Source organism: Scyliorhinus torazame, chromosome 2 (assembly GCF_047496885.1).
Source record: "Scyliorhinus torazame isolate Kashiwa2021f chromosome 2, sScyTor2.1, whole genome shotgun sequence".
In the NCBI taxonomy this organism is placed as follows: Eukaryota; Metazoa; Chordata; class Chondrichthyes; order Carcharhiniformes; family Scyliorhinidae; genus Scyliorhinus; species Scyliorhinus torazame.
Genome location: NC_092708.1, coordinates 246922465 through 246934644, shown reverse-complemented (window position 1 = coordinate 246934644; position 12180 = coordinate 246922465). Strand labels below are relative to the sequence as shown.

General features: G+C 47.0%; 1 protein-coding gene across 5 annotated transcripts in view; it reads right to left on the bottom strand.

The window, feature by feature from the left end:
• Window positions 1–12180, bottom strand: part of pcnx1 (pecanex 1) — a 450027-nt gene that overhangs the window by 128689 nt on the left and 309158 nt on the right. For all 5 annotated transcript variants that reach the window (XM_072486041.1, XM_072486049.1, XM_072486025.1 and 2 more), the window contains one exon: window positions 2033–2142. In XM_072486041.1, coding sequence (XP_072342142.1) covers window positions 2033–2142 — 110 coding nt within the window. The remainder of the gene's footprint in view (window positions 1–2032; window positions 2143–12180) is intronic.

The following is a 12180-nucleotide window of genomic DNA, read 5'->3' as shown; positions in this document are numbered from 1 at the left end:
ACATGCAAGTGAGGGCGTTTGTGAGGCGGCAGCTGAGGGAATTCCTGCTGCTCCCAGCACAGGAAATTCAAGACAGGGTGATTTCGAGCATATGGGTTGGGGAGGGCAAGGTGTCGGCGATATACCAGGAGGTGAAAGAAGAGGGGGAGGCTTTGGTAGAGGAGCTGAAAGGTAAATGGGAAGAGGAGCTGGGGGAGGAGATTGAGGAGGGGCTGTGGGCTGATGCCCTAAGTAGGGTTAATTCCTCTTCCTCGTGTGCCAGGCTTAGCCTGATACAGTTTAAGGTAGTGCACAGAGCGCATATGACGGGGGCGAGGCTGAGTAGGTTTTCTGGGGTGGAGGACAGATGTGGGAGGTGCTCAGGAAGTTCGGCGAACCATGTCCATATGTTTTGGTCATGCCCGGCACTGGAGGAGTTCAGGAGGGGAGTTGCGGGAATATTATCTAAGGTGGTGAAAGTCCGGGTCAAGCCAAGCTGGGGGCTAGCACTATTTGGAATAGTGGATGGGCCGGGAGTGCAGGAGGTGAAAGAGGCCAGCATTCTGGCCTTTGCGTCCCTAGTAGCCCGGCGAAGGATCTTGTTAATGTGGAAAGAGGCGAAGCCCCCCAACGTGGAGGCCTGGATAAATGATATGGCAGGGTTTATCAAGTTGGAGAGGATAAAGTTTGCCTTGAGAGGGACTGCGCAGCGGTTCTACAGGCGGTGGCAACCGTTCCTAGACTATCTTGTGGAGCGTTAGATGAAGGTCGGAACAGCAGCAACAGCAACCCGGGGAGGGGGGGGGGGGGGGGGGGAGAAGGAAGGGGGGGGGGTTCTGGGGGGCATTTGAGCAAGAAAACACATGAATGATCCGGAAAACTGACATGTACGGGAGGAATCCAATGTACAAAGTTCTGTATCATATTGACTTGCCATTCATGTCTTGCTATGCGAGCTTTCTTTCTTTTTTTTGTTAGCGCGGGGGGGGGGGGGGGGGTTGTTTGTATGGTTGAAAATTTAGTTTAAAAAACTCTTAATAAACATTTTGTTAAAAAAAATGAATTTTTCTCTCTCGTTAGAATGTATCAATTCTGTGTATGCTGAAACATTCCTTAAATGCTTGCCACTGCATCTCTATTGATCTATCTCTTCACCTAATTTTCCAGTTCACTTCAGTTAGCTCTACTTTTCTGGCCTCATAAAATAGTCCTTGTTTAAATTTAAAAGGATAGCCTTAGACCTACCATTCTCTCCCTCAAACTGAATGTAAGATTCTATCATATTATGATTACTGCTACTCGGGGGTGCTTTCACTATGAGGCACTAATTAATCCTGTCTTGTCATACAGAGGAGAAGTTGAGAGATGCTATCGATGCTGAGAGGCTAATTGGCAAGTCTCGAACTAGGGACCATGGAGTCAACTATTTCAGACTGAGATGAGGAGAAATGTCTTCACTCAAAGGATTATGCGTCTTTGGCAGTCTCGAACCAAAAGACTGTCAATGCTCAGTTGTTGAGCAACTTCAAGGCTGACCAATGATTTGCGGAGCAGGCAGGCAAGTTGAGTTGAGGGCAAACATCAGTCACCATTTTAATAGCGGAGCAGACACGAGTGACCATATTGCCTATCCTGATCATATTTCCTATGTTCTTATGATCTGACATATTACATTTCTCTCTATACAGATGCTGCCTGACCTGCTAAGTATTTCCAGCACCTTTTGTTTAAATTAGACCTTTACTGACCTTCATTGTCTAAGGTCATTATAAAGACCTATGAAAACTCTTGCTTCTTTTGTTTTACAAATTTAGAGTACCCAATTTATTTTTTCCAATTAAGGGGCAATTTAGTGTGGCTAATCCACCTACTCTGCACATCTTTGGGTTGTGAGGGCAAAACCCACGCAAACACGGGGAGAATGTGCAAACTCCACACAGTGACCCAGCCGACCGGGATTGAACCTAGGATCTCGGCGCCGTGAGGCAACAGTGCTAACCACTGCCCTACCATACTGCCCTCAACTCTTGCTTCTTGAAATAGGATCACTCACATCAGTACACAGGGGTCACTGCTTTGTCTGCTTAGATGATAGGAGACAGCAACCAGGAGGCCACAAAAGACAGAGAAGAGAACTGGAATATGTTGTGCATCCCAGGAATCCTGGAAGACAGAAGTCAAAACAAAATTATTTCAAATCACTGAATGAGATGATAGCTCGTTTTTGTCATTTTCTGTTGCGGTACATTAAATTAACGGTGACCAAGTGATTTGATCAAAACTATAGGATGACATTGTAACAGCAGGATAAATAGTTAAGCTCCATTAATAAACTGGCCATGATGGTTACTTAAAGGAGGCCTTATTAAAGTATCTGGATTCAACTTAAAGTTAAGAACCCAAGAAGCATAAGAACAAGGAGCAGGAGTACGCCATCTGGTCCCTTGAGACTGCTCTGCCATTCAATAAGATCATGGCTGATTCTTTTTGCGGACTCATCTCCACTCACCCGCCCACTCACCATAACCCTTAATTCCTTTACTGTTCAAAAATATATCTATAATAATATGATAACCTTTATCAGTGTCACAAGTAGGCTTACATTAACACTGCAATGAAGTTACTGTGAAAATGCCCTAGTCGCCACACTCCGGTGCCTGTTTGAGTACACAGAAGGAGAATTCAGAATGTCCAATTCACCTAACAGTACGCCTTTCGGGACTTGTGGGAGGAAACCCAGAGCACCCGGAGGAAATCCATGTAGACACAGGGAGAAGGTGCAGACTCAGCACAGACCCAAACGGGAATCGAACCCGGGACCCTGGCGCTGTGAAGCAAGAGTGCTAACCACTGTGCTATCGTGCCGCCAATTATCATTGCCATAAAAACATTCAATGAGATAGCCTCAACTGCTTCACTGGGCAAGGAACAAATCATCACCGCTTGAAATGATCAGATGCATAACAATTCTTAAAACAGGCAAAGCTATGCAATAAAGCATCACACAATCTTAATTTACAGTTAGGAATTGCAGACTCTCGTTCTCTGAAAGGTAAATCGTGTCTACCCAACTTTCCTTAATACAGGTAATTGGAGTGGTGAATAGAAAATTATCAGGGCAATAACTTAAAATAAATTCTCAAAGGCATTTGATGAAGCTGCTTGCTAAAATTGAGGACATAGAACTGGGGGCAATCTTGTGGCAGGTAACAGAGCTGGGTAAAACGCGAATCACAGATTGATAAGTGACACGTATTCCCTCAAAGGGGCCCTAGATTTACACTCTGCATATAAATGAGCTGGATTTAGAGAGGGGGTAAATCCAATTTTGAAGATGATATTAAGCTAAGAAGTACACTGAGCTATGAAGAAGAGAGAAAAAGTTACTCATGGGCTAGAATTTTACTTCGCTCAGGCACTTGCCCGACGTGTCCCGACGTCACTCACACAATATTTTGGTCAGCAGAAGCGTGCAAGAGTTAGAAGCACACCCGCCAACAACCAAGCAGGGAATTAAGCCCATGAAGGGGCCAACTGAACACAATTTTACGTGGCCCATCTACTTTGATGATTGGTCAGGTGGCCTTTATGTTTTACCTTCAACCTTGATCCAGGACAGGGTGAACCGTCAGGAATGAAATTAAATTAACAAATGTGTCTGCGGACTGAAGTTTGAGCACGATTATGCTGCCCAGACACTCATCATAGAATTTTTTATTTATTTTTTAAACAGTGCAGAAGGAGGCCATTCGGCCCATCGAGTCTGCACCGGCTCTTGGAAAGAGCACCCTACCCAAGGCCAACACCTCCACCCTATCCCCATAACCCTGTAATCCCACCCAACACTAAGGGCAATTTATCATGGCCAATCCACCTAACCTGCACATCTTTGGACTGTGGGAGGAAACCGGAACACCCGGAGGAAACCCACGCACACACGGGGAGGATGTGCAGACTCCGCACAGACAGTGACCCAAGCCGGAATCGAACCTGGGACCCTGGAGCTGTGAAGCAATTGTGCTATCCACAATGCTACCGTGCTGCCTCATGGCATAGTTTTATCATCAATATTTATTTTTCTTGTGTTAGAAGTTGCCTGAGACAGGTCCGCAGAGGTTCCCCTGATGGAACACATTAGAAAGGCCAACCCACACTCTCCCTGTTCTCAGTGCTGCCCTCTTCCTGCTCTCGCCGCAGCGCTCAGTCTTTTAGAGTACGCTGGCCACATTGACATTAATTGGTCAGCCAGCGTGAAACTGTGCTCCCAGGATGACTACGACGCGGAACACGTTTCACATCTACTCCCGGTCCCGCTGGCCCTGTGCGCCCAATGGGTGAAAAATTCAGGCCATGATTATTAACCGACTAAGTAAGTGGATGTAACGATGATAGGTGCAGTTTAGTATAACAAGCATGAAGTAGCACACTTTGGTCATATAAAAATGACATGGAATTACAGCTCATTGAGAAAGCACCGGTAGTGGATTAAAAAGTCAATTTTAGGCGTACTTATAAAAATATGAAAAATTGGCATGTTGGTGCAAAGACCAATTAAAAAGATTAACCGTGGACTTCCGGTGGTGACCATGGAGTGAGCGGTCGCACATTTGGCAGCTCCCGCTCATGGTGACCTTTGTGTCACTTTTAAGCTGACTGTTGCAGGAAATATTTGGAGAGAAAGGGTATGGAAGCAAGAACAGAAGAAAGGGACCCCCAGTTTATGGAGCTGCGGTTCAGGACTCATCGGAAAAGAACAAACCAGGAGGTGGTGGCGAGTGAGGAGCGGACAACGCGCGTGGAGATGGCGGACGAACAGGGTCGGACCCCGTCAGTTCAGTAGTCGATGGACCAGTTGGTGAGCTTCTTAAATGAGAAGTTCACCCAACAAGGAAGGAGAGTGCAAAGGACCTGGCCCAGGCGGTGGACTCGATCAAGGCGGTGGTTGACCGCGTGGAGACGAAACTGGCGGCCCAGGGTCCTGCGATCCAGAGGTTTGAGGAGCAGGCGGGGGAGCATGAGGACCAGTCCACTTCGATGGCAGCAGAGATTGGGATGCTGTGTGACCAGCAGAATAGACTGCTGGAGAAAGTGGAGGACCAGGAAAATCGTTCTCGGAGGCAGAACATTTGGATCGTGGGTCTGCCGGAGGGAATCGAAGGATTGGACGCTGGTGTGTAGGTGGAAGATGTTGGAGAAGCTGCTTGGGGAAGGTGCGTTTGATCGACCGCTGGAGGTGGATCGGCCCTCAAGACACTGATGCGCAAGCCCCAGGGAGGTGAGCCGCCGCGGGCGATGGTGATGTGACTGCATCGGTTTGTGGTATTGGTAAATATATATGCCCCAAACTGGGATGATGTTGAGTTTGTCAGATGGGTGCTGGGCAAGATCCCGGAACTGGATTCATATCGACTGATTATGGGGGGAGATTTCAAAACGGTCCTGGATCCGAGGCTGGATCGGTCGAGTTCCAGGTCTGGGAAGGTATCAGCAATGGCAAAGGAGCTGAGGGGGTTTATGGAGCGCATGGGGGGAGTGGATCCGTGGAGATTTGGGAGGTCAGGGAGTAAGGAGTTCTCATTCAACTCCCATGTACACAAGGTATATTCCCAGATAGACTTCTTTGTGTTGGACAAAATGCTGTTGGCTGAAGTGGTGGATGCTGAAGATTCAGCAATTGTGGTGTCAGATCACGCCCCGCACTAGGTAAACCTGCAAGTCAACAAAAGGAAAGGCCCAGCAGCCGCAATGGATGTTAGATGTGGGGCTGTTAGCGGAGGACCAGATGTGCGAGCGGGTGAGGGAGGCCATTCGGGGATATATAAAGATCAATGACACAGGTGAGGTTTCGGCTGGGGTGGTGTGGGAGGCACTGAAGGTGGTTATTAGGGGGGAACTCATCTCAATTCGGGCACATAAGGATAAGAGTGAGCGGGCGGAGTTGGACAGGTTGCTAGGTGAAATTTTTCAGGTGGACAGGAGGTATGCGGAGTCTCCAGATGACGGGCTTCTGAAGGAGCGTCAGAGACTGCAGCTGGAATTTGGGCTCCTGTCCACAGGTAAGGTGGAGGGACAGCTGAGGTGAAGGGGATGGTGTATGAATAAGGGGAAAAGGCCAGCAGGATGTTGGCGCACCAGCTGAGGAAACAAGAGAGAGATTGGGAAAGTAAAAGATACAGGGGGAAGCTGGTTTTGGAGCCGGCGGGGGTGAATGATGTGTTTCAGGAGTTTTACAGTAGATTGTATAAATCGGAACTCCCAGCCAGGGAGGAGGGTATGAAGCGATTCCCGGGGGGCTGGAGTTTCCGAGGATAGATGAGGAGGTGGTGGAGGGATTGGGAGCCCCAACTGGGTTTGAGGAGGTTATAGACGGGTTGGGGTGATGCAATCAGGTAAGGCCCAGGGACCTGAAGTTCTATAAAAAGTTTTCCGGGTTGCTAGGGCTGCTCCTGGTAAAGGGTTTTAATGAGTCCAAGGAGCTGGGAATGCTTCCCCCAACGTTATCGCAGGCATCGATCTCCCTTATTTTGAAGCGGGATAAGGATCTGGAGAGTTGTGCGTCGTATAGACCGACCTCCCTGTTGAACGTGGACGCTAAATTGTTGGCAAAGTTCTTGGCCATGCGCATAGAGGATTGTGTCCCGGAAGTAATAGGGGAGGACCAGACGGGATTTGTGAAGGGACGACACCTGACGTCCAATATTAGACGGCTCCTAAATGTGATAATGATGCTTGCAGAGGGGCGCAAGGTTGAGGTGTTGCTGGCCATGGATGCAGAGAAGGCCTTTGATCGGATGGAGTGGAGGTACCTGTGGGATGTCCTGTGAAGGTTTGGGTTCGGGGAGGATTTCGTGGATTGGGTTCGGTTGCTATATCAGGCATTGGTGGCGAATGTAAGGACCAACCGGGTCCAGTTAGAATATTTTAGTCTGTGCAAGGGGACAAGGCAGGGGTGCCCACTCTCCCCACTACTGTTTGCCCTGGCCATAGAGCCTTTGGCAATGGCGCTGAGGCATCAAACATTTGGCGAGAGATAGTGAGAGGGGTGGAGCATAGGGTCTCGCTCTATGCGGATGATTTGCTCCTGTATATAACAGACCCGTTGGGGGGGATTTCAGGAATTATGGGAATACTGGAGGAATTGGGCTGGTTGAAAATGAAAATCGCTTGTCACGAATAGACTTCAATGAAGTTACTGTGAAAAGCCCCTAGTCGCCACATTCCGGCGCCTGTTCGGGGAGGCTGGTACGGGAATCGAACCGTGCTGCTGGCCTGCCTTGGTCTGCTTTAAAAGCCAGCGATTTAGCCAAGTGTGCTAAACCAGCCCCTAGTCATCCTTCTAAATTCCAACGAGTACAGTCCCAGTCTACTCAACCTCTCCTCGTAATCCAACGCCTTCAGCTCTGGGATTAACCTAGTGAATCTCCTCTGCACATCCTCCAGTGCCAGTACGTCTTTCTCAAGTAAGGAGACCAAAACTGAACACAATACTCCAGGTGTGGCCTCACTAACACCTTATACAATTGCAGCATAACCTCCCTAGTCTTAAACTCCATCCCTCTAGCAATGAAGGACAAAATTCCATTCGCCTTCTTAATCACCTGTTGCACCTGTAAACCAACTTTTTGCGACTCATGCACGAGGACATCCAGGTCCCTCTGCACAGCAGCATGTTTTAATATTTTATCATTTAAATAATAATCCCTTTTGCTGTTATTCCTACCAAAATGGATAACCTCCCATTTGTCAACATTGTATTCCACCTGCCAGACCCTAGCCCATTCACTTCGCCGATCCAAATCCCTCTGCAGACTTCCAGTATCCTCTGCACTTTTTGCTTTACCACTCATCTTAGTGTCATCTGTAAAATTGGACACATTTCCCTTGGTCCCCAACTCCAAATCATCTATGTAAATTGTGACCAATTGTGGGCCCAACACTGATCCCTGAGGGACACCACTAGCTACTGATTGCCAACCAGAGAAACACCCATTAATCCCCACTCTTTGCTTTCTATGAACTAACCAATCCTCTATCCATGCTACTACTTTCCCCTTAATGCCATGCATCTTTATCTTATGCAGCAACCTTTTGTGTGGCACCTTGTCAAAGGTTTTCTGGAAATCCAGATATACCACATCCATTGGCTCCCCGTTATCTACCGCACTGGTAATGTCCTCAAAGAATTCCACTAAATTAGTTAGGCACGACCTGCCCTTTATGAACCCATGCTGTGTCTGCCCAATGGGACAATTTCCATCCAGATGCCTCGCTATTTCTTCCTTGATGATAGATTCCAGCATCTTCCCTACTACCGAAGTTAAGCTCACTGGCCTATAATTACCCGCTTTCTGCCTACCTCCGTTTTTAAACAGTGGTGTCACGTTTGCTAATTTCCAATCCGCCGGGACCACCCCAGAGTCTAGTGAATTTTGGTAAATTATTACTCGTGCATTTGCAATTTCCCTACCCATCTCTTTTAGCACTCTGGGATGCATTCCATCAGAGCCAGGAGACTTGTCTACCTTTAGCCCCATTAGCTTGCCCATCACTACCTCCTTAGTGATAACAAACCTCTCAAGGTCCTCACCTGTCATAGCCTCATTTCTATCAGTCACTGGCATGTTATTTGTGTCTTCCACTGTGAAGACCAACCCAAAAAACCTGTTCAGTTCCTCAGCCATTTCCTCATCTCCCATTATCAAATCTCCTTTCTCATCCTTCCACTAAAAGACCAATATTTACCTTTGCCACTCTTTTTTGTTTTACATATTTGTAGAAACTTGTACTATCTTGTTTTTATATTCTAAGCAAGTTTACTCTCATAATCTATCTTACTCTTCCTTATAGCTTTTTTTAGTAGCTTTCTGTTGCCCCCTAAAGATTTCTCAGTCCTCTCGTCTCCCACTAATCTTTGCCACTTTGTATGTTTTCTCCTTCAATTTGATACTCTCCCTTATTTCCTTAGATATCCACGGTCGATTTTCCCTCTTTCTACCATCCTTCCTTTTTGTTGGTATAAACCTTTGCTGAGCACTGTGAAAAATCGCTTGGAAGGTTCTCCACTGTTCCTCAACTGTTTCACCATAAATTCTTTGCTCCCAGTCTACCTTAGCTAGTTCTTCCCTCATCCCATTGTAATCTCCTTTAAGCACAAAACACTAGTGTTTGATTTTACCTTCTCACCCTCCATCAGTATTTTAAATTCCACCATATTGTGATCGCTCCTTCCGAGAGGATCCCTAACTATGAGATCATGAATCAATCCTGTCTCATTACACAGGACCAGATCTAGGACTGCTTGTTCCCTCGTAGGTTCCATTACATACTGTTATAGGAAACTATCGCGGCTACAGTCTATAAACTCCTCCTCAAGGCTGCCTTGACCGACCTGGTTAAACCAATCGATATGTAGATAAAAATCCCCCATGATAACTGCTGTACCATTTCTACATGCATCCGTTATTTCTTTGTTTATTGCCTGCCCCACCATAATGTTACTATTTGGTGGCCTGTAGACTACTCCTATCAGTGACTTTTTCGCCTTACTATTCTTGATTTCCACCCAAATGGATTCAACCTTTTCCTCCACAGCACCGATGTCATCCCTTACTATTGCCCGGTTGTCATCCTTAAATAACAGAGCTACACCACCTCCCTTACCATCCACTCTGTCCTTCCGAATGGTTTGATACCCTTGGATATTTAACTCCCAGTCATGACCATCCTTTAACCATGTTTCAGTAATGGCCACTAAATCATAGTCATTCACGATGATTTGCGCCATCAACTCATTTACCTTATTCCGAATACTACGAGCATTCAGGTAAAGTACACTTATGTTGGCTTTTTTACCTCGGTTTTGAATCTTAACACCTTGATCAGTAACCTCTCCTAAGTTATATTTCATCTTAACTTTTCTCCTAATTTTCCTTGTCGTTGAACCCATATCTGCATGTAACAACCTGCCGTGTCGCTTACCATTAATGTTTTTACTTCCCGCTTTATTCCTTTTAGTATTACTGGTCCAATTCACTGAGCTCCCCTCAATCACTGTACCTTGTACTGTCGCCCTTTTTGATTTTTGACTATGGCTTCTCTGCCTTACACTTTCCCTTACTGCCTTTTGTTTCTGTCCCTGTTTTACTACCTTCCAACTTCCTGCATCGGTTCCCATCCCCCTGCCACATTAGTTTAAACCCTCCCCAACAGCTCTAGCAAACACCACCCCCCCCCCCCCCCCCCGGGACATCGGTTCCAGTCCTGCCCAGGTGCAGACCGTCCGGTTTGTACTGGTCCCACCTCTCCCAGAACCGGTTCCAATGCCCCAGGAATTTGAATCCCTCCCTTTTGCACCATCTCTCAAGCCACACATTCATCCTATCTATCCTGACATTCCTACTCTGCCTAGCTTGTGGTACTGGTAGCAATCCCGAGATTACTACCTTTGAGGTCCTACTTTTTAGTTGAACTCTTAATTCCCTTAATTCAGCTTGTAGGACCTCATCCCGTTTTTTACCTATATCATTGGTGCCTATGTGCACCACGACAGCACCCTATGTTCATCCCCCCCCCCCCCCCTCCCCCGCAGAATGTCCTGCAGCCGCTCCGAGACATCCTTGACCCTTGCACCAGGGAGGCAATATACCATCCTGGAGTCTCGATTGCGTCCGCAAAACCGCCTGTCTATTCCCCTTACGATTGAGTCCCCTATCACTACAGCCCTGCCATTCTTATTCCTGCCCAGCTGTGCAGCAGAGCCAGCCACGGTGCCATGAACCTGGCTGCTGCTGCCTTCCCCTGGTGAGCCATCTCCTTCAACAGTATCCAAAGCGGTATATCTGCTTTGTTAGGGAGATGACTGCAGGGGACACCTGCACTGCCTTCCTACTCTTGCTCTGTCTTTTGGTCACCCACTTTCTATCTCCCTCAGTACCTTTCACCTGGGGTGTGACCAACTCGCTAAACGTGCTATCCACGACGTCCTCAGCATCGCGGATGTTCCAAAGTGAGTCCATCCGCAGCTCCAGAGCCATCAAGCGGTCTAACAGGAGCTGCAACTGGATACACTTCTTGCACGTGAAGGAGCCAGGGACAGTGGACGTGTCCCTGAGCTCCCACATCGCACACGAGGAGCATGTCACGGGTCTGAGATCTCCTGCCATGTCGTAAACCTTAGGTAAACTTATACAACTACAATTCCAAAAAACGAAAGAAAAAATAAATAAATTATACAATGAAAAGAAAAACTACTTATCAGTCACTTGCCAGGGATAAAAAGCACCTCCTCCCCACACAGCTTTGAATTCCCACCTAGATTCAATTTCCCAAACTCACTCTTTGCTGCCTCACTCTGGCTCTGTCTTGGGAGAACTCACTCAAATCATGTACATATGTTCTGGGCGTGTCCGAAACTGAGGTGATTTTGGCAGGGATTCTCAGATGTCATGTCAGAGGTCCTGGAAGGGAGAGTAACTCCAAGTCCAGAGGTGGCAATATTTGGAGTGTCGGAAGATCCGGGAGCCCGGGGGGGAGAAAGGCCGATGTTTTGGCCTTTGCTTCCCTGGTGGCTCGGTGCTGGGGTGGAAGGACTCGGAGCCTCCAACGTCAGGGGTGTGAGTCAGTGACATCGCAGGGTCTCTCAGGCTAGAGAAGATTAAGTTTGTCTTAAGAGGTTCATTACAGGGGTTCGCTCGGAGGTGGCAGCCATTCATCGACTTCTTTAAGGAAAACTGACCGTCAGTGAAAGGTGGGGATGAGGGGGAAGAAGTTGGATATGTTACTGTGGGGTTTTTGCATGTGTCGGACCGCTCTACTATTTAGATTGTTGATATGTTAAAATATTAAAATTATAAATGTCTTAATAAAATGTTTTCTAAAAAAAAAGTTAATCGTACACCAGGTTTCATTGCAAGAGGAATAGTAAATTGCACTGCAAAATACTGATCACTCCGATCTTGTTTGCAGCACTGTGCAAGTCAGGAAGGATGTACTGGCCGTTGAAAAAGTACAGCAACAATTTGAGAAACACGAAGGATGAAGAAATTTAATTGTAATAAAAGACTTTGGTGATGTCCCCTGGAGGTGGGAAAGATGAGCAGTATTTGCATTCAAGCACTTTTAACAGGGTAAAAGTTTAGTTTACTGAAATTGGAAAATCCAGGAACAAGAGAACAAAATCTCAGAATTTACAACGTAGCGAAA